This window comes from Phyllostomus hastatus, unplaced genomic scaffold (genome assembly GCF_019186645.2).
Source record: "Phyllostomus hastatus isolate PE091 unplaced genomic scaffold, TTU_PhHast_1.1 phas_contig_86, whole genome shotgun sequence".
NCBI lineage: Eukaryota > Metazoa > Chordata > Mammalia > Chiroptera > Phyllostomidae > Phyllostomus > Phyllostomus hastatus.
The window spans coordinates 41828520-41844665 of record NW_025333977.1 but is presented as its reverse complement, the minus strand read 5'-3'; the positions used below and the strand labels follow the sequence as shown (position 1 = coordinate 41844665).

Sequence of the window (16146 nt, the reverse complement as noted above, 5' to 3'; positions counted from 1 at the left end):
TACTGCAGCCATTGGAGCCCTTGAAGTGCATTTAGGCAGGAAGTGACAGGACTGGTACCTCTGGACCCCTGTCCTGGACATGATGAGCAGGAAGTCAGTTAGGAGGCTGTGGCCAGGGTCCAGGTGAAGTCAAGGAGGTAGGCAGGAGTGGGTGAGATGGAGAGCAGGAGGCAGAACAAGGAGTATTTAGGAGGCAGAACTGGCAGGATGTGGTGGTGGATTGACTAGTGACTGAAGGAGAGGCAGACTGTGGGGTGACAAAGCAGAGAGCCGTACAGCGGCTATCAAAGCAAAACAGCCTCCTGCATCTACTCCTGGGGTATGCCAGGGCAGAGTTGGTCCCAGTGAAATTTCTTCTTGCCTTTCTAGTGATTTGTAACCTCAGTACATTTATGGCACCGTGATTCTGTCACATTCATAGGAAAGCTCAGTAGCAATAACAAAAATAAAACTGTTGCTGAAATACTCTTCCTTGAGAAAATTCAGTTTCTAATATATGCTTCCAAGATTAGTTCATAGAAAAGGCAGTGAATGATCACTATAATTATAACATCCTGCCTAGAAGGCCAACTGGGTTGAACCCCCAACTGAACCCCATTAATGTAGATCACGAAACTCACTCGTGGGTTTGCTGGATCCCTTGGCTCAGAAGGTAACAGCCCTCAGGGCAGAAAAAGATCTTGCAAGTTTTCTTGCTGGTTGGGTCAAGTACAGATCTACTGTGCCCCTGACCAGTCCCCACTCAAAGTAGCTAATAGGTGGGAAAAATGAGCTGCCTCGTTGTTTGCTGCCCATGATGCCAAAAAGTGATTTGACTGAGAAGGAGCCTCAACAAAGGACTTTAGTCAAACCATCAATTAATTCAATTAAATGATTTGTTTATTGTTTCCACCTCTGCATTAGTTTTTAAATAGAATTAGCCAAACAACATTTTTTGCCATTGTTTAAATAATAACAGCAAAGGTTAAATGAAACTATTGTCTTGTATGATACAGTTATCCCCTGAGACTTAAAAGAGGTTTTGAGCCTTGGTTATTATCACCATCAAATCTTTAGTGTCAGCTAACCAAGCAAACCCCTAAATAGCTTTACTGAATTTTTTAATGAAGTCATTCATGACCACCAAAACAAAACTATCACTTCCTCTTTCACCTTCAGAACATTGACTACCAAGACTACAGACAGAAATGTTTCCACTTCAGGCACCCATAAGAACGTGCCCTGAACATGACCCAGAAGTTCAGTCACACCCTGCATGGCTTCCTTATCTCCCAGTGGCCAGCCTTCTGGCTGTGTCTTCGCAGGGTCTGGGAACTCGTTCAGTTTCTCCATCTGATTCTCCACAGCCAGCATCCCCTGCTCCCTGGCCACCTAGGACCCAGAGTCCTCATTCAAAGAAGCCATGTGGTTCCCTTGTCTGGCTAAATCCTGAGGTGCTTGTGGAGAACCAGCCACAGTTCAATGTTTACATCGCCCCATGTCTACCACCTGGCCCTGGGTGCACATCCCATCTCTCCTACACACCTGCTCAAGGGCCTCAGGCAAATCCCTTGAAGTCTCTGAACTTCAGTTGCCTATTCCATAAAAGGGGGATAATAATAGGGCTGTGGTGAAAATAGAATTTGATGCATTTTCATAAAGCACAGTGCCTAACTTAGCAAATACTCAGTAAATGTTAGCTATTAGCATTAATATTGAGCAGAGTAAGGTGTTCACTTTTTAAAATATTTTACTTTTTAAATATAAGCAAGTAGTAATTTGTCAGGAATTAATGGAAACCTAGAATAGTCTGTATTTCAGAGAGGTACCACTTATGCTTTAAAATATATATCTATTTAAACATGTTTTTGTTCTTTTAGGCCAATTGTGTCTGAGAGAAATGAACTTCTCATTCAGTTTTTCTCAGACTTAAGCTTAACTGCAGATGGATTTATTGGTCACTACAAATTCAGGCCAAAAAAATTACCAACAAGTACAGCACCACCAGTCACGACCACATTCACTGTGACTACAGGTGAGTTTTTTTGCTTTGAAGTTTGTTCACAAACTTAAGGAATATATTTTAAAAATCTTTTTAAGTACAAGATATCAAATAATAGGAAGAAATTTGAAACTAAAATAAATGAAAACGTACATAAGAGAATAATATGATTCCAATAATGAAAGAAAAGTGTACGGTATAAGAATAATAATAAGTTAATAATTTCAAAATGTCATCTAAGAAAATTATAACCACTTAAAAATTACTAGGGAACCTAGTAACAGATCATTATAAGACTAATTTTTCTTTTCTGGCACTCATAAAATTATGGTTTTCTTTTTATTACATAGATTTACAGTAGTTTAGGTTCAAGTTCTAGGACGTGCACACCTGCCTGCATTCGCATTTGCCAGTATTTGATGGGGCTTTTTTTTTCTTTGCTCCAAAATGTGCCATGCAAAATACGTTATTTGTTTCAAATTGGAGGAAGTCAAACAAAAATGTAGAAGCCAGTTGGGAAAGTCTGGTCTGGGATATGCTCTACGAATTAGGGAGGCTCATCTCTACATCTGTCAGCTCCATGCACTGGCATTTCAGACTTCAGGTGTCAAAATCTAACTGTAAGGAGGAGAGAAACGTGAGAAGTAAGGATCTAAGGTTAAGGGACGAAGCAGGTTGAAATAAGAACAACTTTATGGCCCACTATTTTCTGTATGCTCAAAGTAAGGCTGTTTACTCTGAGTACAGGCATTTCTGGAAGAGCTGTGTTTATGAGCACTCTCTTAGTGTGCCCCCTTGTGGTCTGGAAGAGTACTGCCTCGTGTTACAACTGTATTTCTCCTGTTTATCTCAGTGGACTCAGGTGTCCTTAACCTTTTCTGTGAATTATCAGGTCACACCCACAGTGCTTAGGTGGTTCCCCAGCTTTTATTTTTGAAGTTCTAAAGTCTCTCTGAAATCACAAACATGGATTTGTATTTATCTCCTAGAGTTTTGCAACTGCTAGACATTGAAATTAAAGCCCATTGAACACAACTTGTTTTTATCATACTATTCTCTGCCTTGAACCTGCTGCTCTGCCCATTTACCCAGAGCTGGCCCACAGCATCAGAGCCACCCGCTGAAGGCTGTCTTCAACTGTTCCCACCCCACTGCACGCCCTGCACCGCACACACACAGAGCCGACCAAGTCCTTCTCTACAACCGTACCCACCAATGCATTAGCCACTGATGAGTACTTCAAATGTGGCCAGTGGTACTGAGGAATTTTTAATTTAGTGGAATTTAGAAAGCCTCATGTGGCTAGTGGCTACCAAATTGGACAGCATAAGAGCACAACCCTTTCATGGGGTATGTAAGACCTTCACACTTCATCCCCATTGTGTCTTTCTAGATCCGCCTTTAGTCCCTACCACCTCTCTCCTTGTGCTCTAAGTATTTTGGATTTTATTCTAAGTATAGGGGAAACGTGATAGATTAAGCAAAGTTCAGGATCAGATTTACACTCTGAAGATCACTCGGGCCACTGGGAATTGATTGTAGGGGTCAAGAGCATCAATAGGTTTGTGTGGCTGTCCAGAAGAACTGTGCTATGACAGAAAGACAGAGACAGTCAAGAGGCGTTGACTGTTGTGCATGCCAGGGACCTTGGGAGATACTGACGGGGCTTGGTGGTGAATTCGACTAGGGAGATCAGGGAGGTTTCAAGAATGCCTCCCAGGTCCCTGGCATGCAAAACCCAGGGGATAACATAACCATTCCCTGGAGCTGAGAACTGAGTTTAGGGGTAGATGCATAAGTTAAGCTTGTTGCATCTGAGGTGTCTGTGAGATACTCAAGTGGAGATGTCTTGTGGACAATTATATCTATGGGCCCCCAGACCAGAATAGAGATTTAAGCTAGCTATCTGAATTTGAGAGCCATCCACACATGCATGGTTGATACCATGATCTGGAGTGAGATGGCCTCGGGAAAGGTTAGGGTGAAAGAAGGAGAAGGGCTGGATTAAATCTCTAGGAATGCCAGCGTATTAAAGGGGAAAGGACATGGTGGTGCAGGAGACTAGAAAGGAGACGCTAGGGAGGAGGGAGGAAGCAGCAGCCTGGGTCACGGAGGCCACGGAAGGGAGTGTTTTAAGAAGGAAGTGGTCAGTAGAGCTAAGGGTTGACAGACTTTGAGAGGGAAGGATTCAAATGTTTCCATTTATTTCATGGCAGCTGCTGGAGACCCAGCAAGACTTGTGAGTGCGGCTGTGCAGGCAGAAGCCAGACACAGTGGGCTGAGGCCTGTGGAACACGGTGACAGGCCTCACCGTGGAGACAGTGAGTTCTGGCAACTCATTCCACAAGTTTGGCCCTCAGGGAGGGAGAGAGGCTTTGAGTGTCTGCAGTAAGTTAAAGCTAATGGGAAGTAGCCAGCAAAAGAAAACACAGTGGCAGACAGAGGGAATGAACTGAGGAGGAAATTTCTACAAAGGTGGGAGGTTGTGGCCTCCAGAAGACTGACTGGACAAACCTTAGCCCAGAGGTGGAGCAACCTCCTCTCTCAGGGGAGGAAGGGAAGACAGAGGCTACAGATAAAGACAACTTGGAGGTTTGGTGGGGAGCCCGAGGACATTTCCTTCTACAATCTCTGCTCTCTCTAGGAAATAGGCAGGCTCACCTGCTGAGAATGAGAAGGGAGGTGGGAGAACCTCGGGTTGGGAGAATGAGAAAGAATTAGAAAAAGAGCTGTGGAAATTGGGGAGTGAGTCGATCCATGAAACTGCTTGCTGCCTCTGTCAGGGTCTATCTGTGTGCTTACCGACGCCACTGTTTTCTGATTCAGTGAATTAGGTCCATTTTGCCTCCAACTTCTGGGACACTGTTCCCTCCAACAGGGGTGTCCAAACTTTTGGTGTCTCTGGGCCACACTGGAAGAAGAAGAGTTGTCTCTGGCCACACATTAAATACATAAACACTAATGAAAACCAATGAGCAAAAAATAAGGTTTTAAGTAAGTTTATGATTTTGTGTTGGGCCACGTTCATAGCCATCTTGGGCCACACGTGGCCTCCAGGGCCACAGGTCGGATGCCCCTGCATGTTTCCTGAGCTCTTTGTCTCACAAAGAAATGTGTGTGTGTGCCTAAACCATGATATTATATGTGTTTATCATTAAATTGTATATATTTTAATATTGAAATTCAGCTCAGATCCCTTGTGGAGTTAAGCAGGGGTACAAATTAAGAGTAGATAAATAAATAATAACTTCACAAAAGAGTTGGCAGAAACTATGAAAAGGGCAATATTCTGATTGCAAATTCTTACCTAACCAGTATCATTTTGTTACAGTTGTTTTATTTAAAATATTCTTCCTAGAATATTGCTGTATCTGTGTGAATAATTAGCAAATATTTTTTTAAGCATTTTTAATGATGGTGCGGTTAAATACTTTCATTTTGTTACCTCGTGGCTTCTCAGTCTACTGTTAACACTGGGGCCATCTCCTTCGTGGCTGCTGGGCACTGTCCAGTGTGAGACCTCCAGCAGCGCCCTACCCCTACATGCTACCGGCACCCTCGTCACTGTGACAACCAAAATACTTCTAGACAGGCAGTGACAGTCTCAATATCAATGTGTAGTAACTGGTTGCAGCTAATTACAGGTATAACACACTCTACACATGAGCAGTGTTAACCATTCCTGGTCACATTTAGTCAATTGCCCATTTTAAATGCACCAAGAAGGCTCCCTCCGTCTTCAGGAGGAACACCATGGGACTCCTTGTGTAAAGTGGAGGGTTAACCTATATTTTCTGAGTTCATATTTGTTGTACTAGATTTTTCTGAGCAGGGCAGGTGGAGACTATATGTGTTTTGGGTATAGTGCTAGTTTTATGTAAAGGAAGAAGAGAATAGGGCTAAATATGGGTTGTCTTTTATCTCAGGTTTCAAACGCAGCAAAGGCTGTTCAGTTAAGCCAAGGAAACCGGAGCAGTCATGGGTAGCAGGAAGAATTTCTTGTGCATGCTCTTTAAGTAGTGCATTGCAATGACATTTTGGTGGCTCAGGGAAATAAGTGGGAGTTATAAATTGATAGATTCATATTGAAATACCAATTATACTTGAATTCATATTCCTGAATCTTATGACTTTCTTCTTTGAATTAAGGTTTAAAACCTACCGTGGCCATGTGTCAACAAAAATGTAGATGGACGGGTACCCTGGAAAGCAATTACTGTTCAAGCAACTTTGGTAAGAAGTAAAACTGGCCTTTTCTCTTTAATAAGAAACTTGAGCCTGCATGCTTAGTCTCGAAGGCATCACCATGAATGTGATGGTGAAGGGTTAAGTCACACTCTTGATTTACCCAAGAAAATATTTGCCCACACACCAAGGTGTGTTGACTTGTGCTCTTCAAAGTGCTGGACTTCACAACTGAGAAAAGTATGTGTATAGAAAATATACTTTTTCACATAAACTTAGTTTGACTCCTGGTACATGATACTATTATTCTGTGTATTCTGGTTGGCTCAGTATTCCTGGGGGGAAAAAACCCTGTATACTTTTTGTTCTCACATATTTTTCATGTATTGATTACTTTGCACACATCTGTAATTCAACTTAAGTAAACGTGAAACAGAGCCACGCTGGCCCCCTCACAAGAAATTCAAGTATTTCCTCTGTGGGGTCCTTCTAAAGCTCTCGCTTAAAACCTACAAATCAGAAATCCACTTGGAAACTTTTAGAAATTAGAAACTGAGGAGACATTACCTAATTAATGACTTAGAATTTATAAGAGCTTTTTACACTAAAAAAAAATTGCACTTTTTGTGAAACATACCCAGAAGCAAAAGATACCAAATTTAATTATGTTGCTGATTTTCCAAAAGAATATTTAGGAAAAGTCTTATCAGGAAAAGAAAGTTGCTGAAGCCTAAAATGTTACCCCAAACCCAGGACCTCCCGGAAGAGGCTCTGCCTGCTGCCAGCAGCACAGCAGGCCATGTGGTAGGGAATGCAGGTGCTGAGGAGCTTGGGCCCTAAGACCACCTGGAGTTCGCATGCTGGTGTCTTCAGTAACTGGCGTAAAATGGAAATAAGCAGTGCCAGGTGTCACTGCCAGCACAGCCAGTCTACACTCCCACAGCACGTGCTCATGGATATATCCCTGCCTGTCCTCTGGAGCTGCCCTTGGCTACAGACTGACATTCTGCACTGAGCACTCATCACCAAGAACTGAAGTAAGGCAGGAGAAGGATTCTGAGCTATTATGAGCTTTGCACACTACATAAGCAGTACATTCTCACTTTACCCTGAAAAGCTTATATCAGCCAAGTCCAAAACTTGATTTATTCCACCGTTACTCAGTTACATGGCAAAATGACCACATACTACCCCCAGTTGCTCATCAGTTCTCCACCAGCATTGGTGACACTCCTCTAGCGGCAGTTTGGGTTGTCACGGTAACCGAGGAGCTCCAGGTTTTTCCAGGCAGGGACAGGGTGCATGAAAAAGTCATTCAACACAAGTCCTGTAGCACATGGAACTGCTTCCACCCAAGTGCCAAAGGCCTGCCTTGGAGAAACACAGCACTGTGCCTTCTGCGGCTCACAAACGGGACTCCATTCTCTGAGGGTCACAATGGAAGAATGAGAATTACATAATGAAAAGCAACTGAATCTTGCTAGAGTTGTTTTTTTTTTTTTGTAAGCAAGAAAATGTTTTGTTATGCCTCGGTTTTCAATTTTGGCCTGGTAAATGATAGAAACGGTAGATAAAAAAGAGAATATCAAAGACTCAGCAAAAGATGGATATTTACTGATAATCAGAGAGAGATGGGGACCCATGGGATGAACCAAAGTTCTGGGAGAAAGGACAGCTAAAGAGAGGGACTGGGGAGACCCAGAAAGGTAGGCGTCCACCCATCTTCATGGCCCAAACCCCCTCATATTGTGTTGCCTCTAAAGATTCAAGGTCTTTGAACTTCTAGCCAAGATGGAGGCATAGGTAGATATACTGTGCCTCCTCAAACAACCAAAAGAAGGACAACAACAAATTTAAAAACAAAAAACAACCAGAACTGCCAGAAAATCAAACTGTATGGAAGTCCAACAACCAAGGAGTTAAAGAAGAAATATTCATACAGACTGGTAGGAGGGGCGGAAACAGGCAGCCAGATGGAGAGGACTCGTGGCAAGGCAGCGGCCGGCGGACCCAGTGAAGTGGCAGATTGCAGACTGGGAGGTCCCACATTTGAGTTCAGATAAACCGGGAGGAAAAACTGGGGAGCGAGACAGACCTCGTAACCCAGGGCCCTAACTCAGGGAAATAAAGCCTCAAAACACCAATTGAAAACACCTGTGGGGGTTGAGGCGGCAGCGGGAGAAACTCCCAGCCTCACAGGAGAGTTTGTTGGAGAGACCTGCAGGGTCCTAGAATGAACACAAACCCACCCACTAGGGAATCAGCACCAGAAGGGCCCAATTTGCTTATGGAGAGTGGGGGAGGGGACTGAAATAAGACAGAGAGTGGAGCAAGTGGCATTGTTCCCTCTTGGATCCGCCCCCATATATAGCGTCACAACCCTGCGACTGGGTTGCCTTGCCCTGGTGAACACCTAAGGCTCCGCCCCTTATATGTAACAGGTGCAACAAGACAAAAAATGGCCCAAATGGAAGAACAGATCAGAATGCCAGAAAAAATACAACTAAGCAGTGAAGACATAGCCAACATATCAGACACAGAGTTCAAAACACTGGTAATCAGGATGCTCACAGATATGGTGAGTATGGTCACAAAATAGAGGAAAAAGTCATGGCTATAAAAAGTGAAATAAAGGAAAATGTACAGGGAACCAACAGAGAAGGGACAGAAACCAGGACTCAGATCAACAATTTGGAGCAGAAGAAAGAAAGAAACATTTAACCGAAATAGAATGAAGAAACAAGAATTCGAAAAAATGAGGAGAGGCTTAGGAAGTTGTGGGACAACTTTAAATGTTCTAACGTCCAAATAATAGGGGTACCAAAAGAAGAGAAAGAGCAAGAGAAAGAGCAAAACTTATTTGAAAACATAATGAAAGAGAACTTCCCTAAACTGGCAAAGGATATAGACTTCCAGGAAGTCCAGGAAGCTCAGAGAGTCCCAAAGAAGTTGGACCCAAGGAATTACACACCAAAGCACATCATAATTAAGTTATCCAAGATTAAAGATAAGGGAGAATCTTAAAAGCAGCAAGAAAAAAGGAGACAGTAACCCACAAAGGAGTTCCCATAAGACTCGCAGCTGATCTATCAGTGGAAACCTTGCAGGCAAGAAGGGGCTGGAAGGAAGTACTCAAAGTCATGAAGGCAAGGACCTACATCCAAGATTACTCTCCAGCAAAGCTATCATTTAGAATGGAAGGGCAGATAAAGTGCTTCCCATATAAGGTAAAGTTAAAGGAATTAATCATTGCCAAACCCTTATTATATGAAATGTTAAAGGGACTTACCTAAGAAATTGAAGAAGATCAAAAACTATAAACAGCAAAACAACAACAGACTCACAACTCTCAACAAATGAACCTAAAAAAAAAGGAAGACAACAAAAACAAAAACTAAGCAAACAACTAGAACAGGGATAGATTCACAGAAATGGAGATCACATGGAGGCTTATTAATGGGGAAGGGACGTGGGGAGAATGAGGGAAAAGGTACTGGGAATAAGAAGCATAAATGGTAGGTACAAAATAGACAGGGGGAGGTTAAGAATAGTGTGGGAAATGGAGAAGCCAAAGCACTTATATGTATGACCCATGAACATGAACTAAAGTGGGGGAATGATGGTGGGAGGGGGGTACAGGATGGAGGGGAATCAAGGGGAGAAAAAGATGGAACAACTGTAATAGCATAATCAATAAAATATATTTTTCAAAAAGATTCAAGGTCTTGTTGAGTATGCACAGGTAGGGGCTCACAAGCCTATACCCTTGTGTGGTAATTGGCCCACATGTTGGATGAGACATCTCAGAGTCCCCTTCTCAGCACTCAGTACTGGACTACGATGCAGCAGCTATTTAGGTTTCTCTCCTAGGTTTCCACACCCAACAACATGGGCAGTGGGACAGCTCCACAGCTCCTTTCTTCAACCTGAATTTTGGTGACAAGCACACAAAGTCAAATTTGATAGCTATGTTAGGGCCTTCTCTTTAACATTAAAATGTTTGCCATCTAAAACTTAGAAAAACATCAAATTATTTCCAGTTCTGCTCACATCTGCCTTCACTGTTACATTATTTCCAAAACATTTTCTTCTGCAGTAATTGCTGGCACCGTCATTACAACGACCCCTCGGGGTGGAAGTCTGCATGCCACAGTCTCACTCATCAACATCTATAAAGAGGGAAACCTGGCAATTCAACAGGCTGGCAAGAACATGAGTGCCAAGATCATCGTGGTCTGCAAGCAATGCCCTCTCCTCAGGAGAGGTAAGTGTGGAGGAAAGCGTGAGCCTTTGTTGTAGGGGAGCTCAGGGCAGAGGAGGGGATAAGAGAGCCTCTCTGAGCCACTCAGGGGTTCTGGTAGAGAAGAAGGCCATGGAGTCAAGCAGAATTGGGCTTTAATCCAAGTTCTTGTAATGTAGACAAGGATGAGGTGGTGGAAATGATGAATGAGTCCAAGAAACATTTGAAGTTGGATCAATATGGAACAGACGCAGAGGAGCAGTTCAGGAGAAAATGTTCAATTATTGCACTTAGGGTACCAACACTATATTTAGAGGAAAATATGCATCAAGGAAAAGGCTATTCAGAGCTCAAGTTTAGAAGAGAAAGGGGCACATATGGGGCAGAGTTAAAGATTTGGGAATCATTTTCAGATATAGGAGCAGTCAACCCATAGATAGGAATGAGTTTATTAACAGAAATTATGGAAAAGGGAAAGTTACTCTCAGAGCCAGAGGCACACAACTTTTAATCAAGCTCTTTACCGTATAAAAGTAATATATGTTCCGTGTTTTTCTTTAAGTTTAAATAAGTAGGGAAGGATATAAAATAAAATGTGAAGCCCTTTCCCTTTCGAACCTATACATACTATGAAAACTTCCAGAAAGTCTCTATCCATATACACACTTAGGAAATAGAATCATACTATACATATTCTATCACCACTTTCCCCTGTGTGATATATGTGTTGATGTCTTTCCAAAAACAGCAAATCTGGAACCCTCTCTTTGAAATGGTAATAATGCCTGCTGTCCTACTGTGTGATGTGCCATGATTTCTCTATCCAATTTAATCTCATTCCTTCCCGCAGACTTGTTACAAAACCAAAAACAGAACAAATGAGGGAGGGAGGGAGCACGGAATACAGAATATTCACATCAAGAAAGCTTTACTGTGAACTCACCTTGTTCAGAACAGTCAGGAAGCCAGCGGTCTCACATTGATTTTTCAGAGGAAACAGCAAAAGCTCTATAAAAGATAACACTTCTCTCTAGGACTTCCAGGAATGGCAAATAAAGCACATCTAAATACTTTAAGATCTCATAATGATACTAGCCTTGAGGTGGCAGTGCTGGCCCCGCCTGGCAAGCTTTCCTGGGCTTAGGACCTCTGTGATGACATTTTCAGCCCATAGAGGAAGGGTTATGCAAGAGAAAAGGGAATCACATGTTCCTCCGTGGATGCACTGGGGAAGAGGGAGAAAAAAGGAGGTCACAATATGCACTTCCTTTATGACTTACCTAAGAAAGAGAAGATCAAAATACAATCAGTAAAATGAGAACAAACTCACAACAATCAACAAATGAACCTTAAAGAACAAAAACAAAAATGAACTAAGCAAACAACTAAAACAGAAACAGATTCACAGAAATAGAGATCACATGGAGGGTTATCAGTGGGGAGGGGGAGGAAGGAGAATGGGGGAAAAGGTACAGGGAATAAGAAGCATCAATGAAGGTACAAAATAGACAGGGGGAGGTTAAGAATAGTGTGGGAAATGGAGAAGCCAAAGAACTTATATGTATGACCCATGGACGTGAACTAAGGTGGGGGAAGGATGGTGGGAGAGGGGTACAGGATGGAGGGGAATCAAGGGGAGAAAAAATGGAATAACTATAATAGCAAAAGCAATAAAATACATTTTTCTGAGGCAACATGAATCTTCAGAGTTGAACCCACCTTACCACAGCATAAGCTCCACCCTAAGCCTAACTTAGCCAAACACATTAATATAATTAAAAAAATGAATAACGGATAGAAGTAACTTTTTAATGCCTATTTTCTGCAAGAGACCACAATGATTCAAAGAAGTATATGAGCCAACCATGCCCTGAAGAAACTTACTTAGTATAGATGGTTTGATGTTGGAAAAAGTTCAAGACAACAGCTGAAGACAGTGGGTCATTTGTCATCAAATGCCTGGAAAATCCAGGAGCACAGTGGGACTCTGAGAGGCCACCTGAGGATGCCATGTTGGGGAGCACTTGAGGAATGAGAGCCATTCACATGAACATGGGGCACTTTTCTTGGTAGACGCTCACTAAGGACACAAGACCTACAGCACTGCAGAGCAGGACATGCCTGGGTCTAAGCACTCTGTCTAGTCTGCTAGTGTTAGCATACCTGGAACATGCTACTCAGTTACATTTAGATTTTTGCTGATGATAGTATTTTTTAACTATTTTATTATTTATACTATTACAGTTATCCCAATTTTTCCCCCTTTGCCCCTCCCCTCATCCCCCCACACCCTCATGCAATCCCCACATCATTGCCCACGTCCATGGCTCATGTATATGTGTTCTTTGGCTATTACATTCCCTAGGCTGTACTTTACGTCCTTATGACTATTCTGTAATAACCAATTTGTACTTAATCCTTTCACTTGTTTTGTCCATACCCCTCACCCTTCCCATCTGGCAATCAACAAAATGTTCTCTGTAACTGCAATTTCTGTTTCTGTTTTGCTTGTTTGTTTATTTTGTTTTTTTTTAGATTCAATTGTTGATAATATATATTTATTGCCATTTTAATGTTCATATTTTTGATCTTCATGAAAAAGATGCTTTAACATTTCATATAATAATTGCTTTGGTGGTGATGAACTCCTTTAGCTTTTTCTTGTCTGAGAAACTCTTTATCTGTCTTCAATTCTAAATGATAGCTCTGCTGGGTAGAGTAGTCTTGGTTGTAGGTCCTTGCTTTTCATCACTTTAAACATTTCTTGCCAATCTCCTCTAGCCTGCAAAGTTTCTTTTGAGAAATCAGCTGGATATCTATGGGAGCTCCTGTATAGATAACTAACTGCTTTTCTCTTGTGGCTTTTAAGATTCTCTTTTTGTCTTTAAACTTTGGCATTTTAATTATGATGTGTCTTGGAGTGGGCCTCTTTAAGTTCATCTTGTTTGGGATTCTCTGTACTTCCTGGACTTGTATGTCTATGTTCTTCACCAAATTAGGGAAATTTTCTGTCATTACTTTTTCAAATAGATTTCCAATTTCTTGCTCTCTTCTCCTTCTGGAACCCCCATGGTGTGAATATTGGTATGTTTGAAGTTGTCCCAGAGACTCCTTACACTATCCTGATATTTTTGGATTCTTTTTCTTCTTGCTCTTCTGATTGGGTATTTTTTTGCTTCCTTTTATTCCAAATTGCTGATTTGATTCTTGGCTTCATCCACTCTACTATTGATTCCCTGTTAATTGTTCTTTATTTCAATTAGTGTATCCTCTGTTTCTGACTGGATTTTTTTTATGCTGTGGAAATTCCCACTAAGTTTCTTGAGCAGCTTTTAACCAGTGTTTTGAACTTTGGTAGAGTGCTCTTCTCCATTTTGTTTAGTTTTTTTCTAGAGTTGTGTTCTGTTCTTTCATTTGGACCATGTTTCTTTGTTTCGTCATTTTGGCAGCCTTTCTGTGTTTGTTTCTGTGTTTTAGATAGAGCTTCTATGTCTTCCAAGCTTGGCAGAGTGGACTAATTTAACAGGTGTTCTGTAGGGTCCAGTGGCACAGCCTTGCCTATGACCAAAGCTGGGTACTCAAGGTGTACCCACCAAGTGGGCTATGTATATTCTTCTCTTGTAGTTGAGCTTTGATTGCTGTTGGCACGTCCAAGGTCAGCCACCACCTGTGTTCTGTCTGAGACCACCTGGCATAAGCTACAGAGTGACTTGCAGAAGGCTGCTACTTATGCTGGGCTTGGAGGAGTCCAGGAAGGCCAAGTTGTTTACTAAGGCCAGCTGTTGCTAGTGCTGGGTCTACAGCCACTTAGTAAGAGGTACAGGCTCACTGAGGATAAATACCTCTTGTTTGAGAGAATTTAGGAAAATCTGAAGCATGAGCCAGAGAAGCGATTCATGTGGGAAAGTCACTGGAAATAGCTTGGGTGAACCCCAAAGTTGGGTAGGGTGAAACCTCAGGAAATCACTAGGGGTGAGATGAACAGGTGAGCCAGGTTGGTGGAGACTCAGATATGGCACCCACCTGCTGGCTCTGTTGGGGGAGGACTCAGAAAAGAAACAATGTCCTCTGGCAGCTTTTCTGTCTGGGAGAAAGCTGGCCCCTAGCTCTCACTCTGGTGCTAGACGTTTCAGTTTCTCCGAGTATGTCTTGGGTACCTTTCAAGCTGCTGCCCCAGGCTGGAACTCAGAGGGAGTATGTCTGAATAAGTCTGTGTATAGGCCCTTTAAGAGGAATTTCACGGGACTCCAAAAGTTTGTGTCTTCCACAGCCTCAATCCCCGCTGACTTTTACAGCCAGGAGTTATAGGGACCTATCTTCCTGGCACAGGAATCCTGGGTTGGGGGGCCTGGTGTAGGGCTGGGATCCCTGGCTCCTGAGATCTTACTCCTGATTTTTATCCAGCACATGTGGGTGTGAGACCAGCCCATTCCATGTCTCCACCCCTCCTACCAGTCTCAATGTGGTTTCTTTTTTAGTTCCATAGGCATAGGACTGCCATTCAGCTCTGTTTCTGGTGGTTCTGCATGACTGTGGTTTTGCAGTTTAATTGTAATTTTGATGTGGTTGTGTGAGGAGGTGAGCTGTGTTTACCTATGCTGCCATCTTGACTGGAGGCTGTCTGATGAGAGTCTTAAAGCAGATCTTATCCTAGATAGAATAAATGTGTAACTGGTATTTACAGAACAGTTATCTAGAGATAACTGTTGTTTCAAATAAGCACACGTAGAAAAAGTTAATTTATATTCTCTTTTTTAGGTCAAAATTACATTATTATGGGCCAAGTGGGTGAAGATGGGCAAGCCAAAATCATGCCAAACAGCTTTGTCATGATGTTCAAGACCAAGAATCAAAAGCTCCTTAATGCCTTGGAAAACAAGCGATGTTAACAGAGAACTGCATCAGTTGAAGCTTCATTCTGTCATTGCCTTTGAGAGATCTATTTTTTCAGTAGAAAAAAGTCTTATATTAAATATTGAGCATTCAGAAAGATTTACTCTTCACACAATGTAGGGGCGAGGCCTCCTGTTTCGCTGATGGAAGTTCTGCGCCCACGCCCGGAGAAGCAGGCGTCTCAGTGTGGTCCCAGGAAACTGATGGTTCAGGAGTTGACCGTTTGGAAGCAGTTTATTTATACATCTCTGTAGAAGGGGACTTTAGAAATGAGTTTTGTGAAGATGTAAAAGAAGAGATAAGTGCAATATTTGTTCTAAGGTGTTATATTCTTTTCTTGCATTTTTTAAATCAGTGCTTAATAAAATATTTTTAAATGATTATACAACAGCCATTGAATGGCTTTTATATAAAGTGGGGTCTGTAAAAAAGAATATCCCCTGCTATTTACACAGAAGGCTGTCTTTGTAACAATCTATACTTGGCTAAAAGACTTAACATTCTGAGAACTCCGGGAACTGGCTGAATCCAGTAATGTAAACAGACTATAATTATTCTCTGCAGAACCAGAAAATGTTAGTGCCTAAGTGGTGTCCCTCAGGGATCTAATTCAACTTCAGTTTCTGTTTTGTAATAGACATTGAAACTCCGGTATATTTAGTGACTTGGCCAAACACATACTTCTCATGAGACAGAGCAGGTGATTGGCTTGGAATTCATCATGGCAAACCCAGTGCCTTCACCACCACTGGAAGACACCCTCACTGCCCAGAGGAAAGCCCTGTTATCCTGATTTACAGAGTTCAGTCCTTGTTTTCCTAGCCTAAATCATGATTGCTCGTATTAT

The 16146-nt window shown here is 42.2% G+C and overlaps 1 protein-coding gene across 2 annotated transcripts in view; it reads left to right on the top strand.

Moving 5' to 3' along the window:
- PCOLCE2 (procollagen C-endopeptidase enhancer 2) overlaps positions 1–15869 on the top strand; it is a 67933-nt gene extending 52064 nt beyond the window's left edge. The window contains exons 6-10 of one of the 2 annotated variants that reach the window (XM_045851408.1): positions 1860–2014; positions 4198–4302; positions 6131–6214; positions 10263–10430; positions 15165–15869. In XM_045851408.1, the coding sequence (XP_045707364.1) occupies positions 1860–2014; positions 4198–4302; positions 6131–6214; positions 10263–10430; positions 15165–15295 (643 nt within the window). In that variant the 3' untranslated portion in view covers positions 15296–15869. The remainder of the gene's footprint in view (positions 1–1859; positions 2015–4197; positions 4303–6130; positions 6215–10262; positions 10431–15164) is intronic. The other variant, XM_045851409.1, reaches the window with a different exon arrangement.
- Positions 15870–16146: the final 277 nt, after the last annotated feature.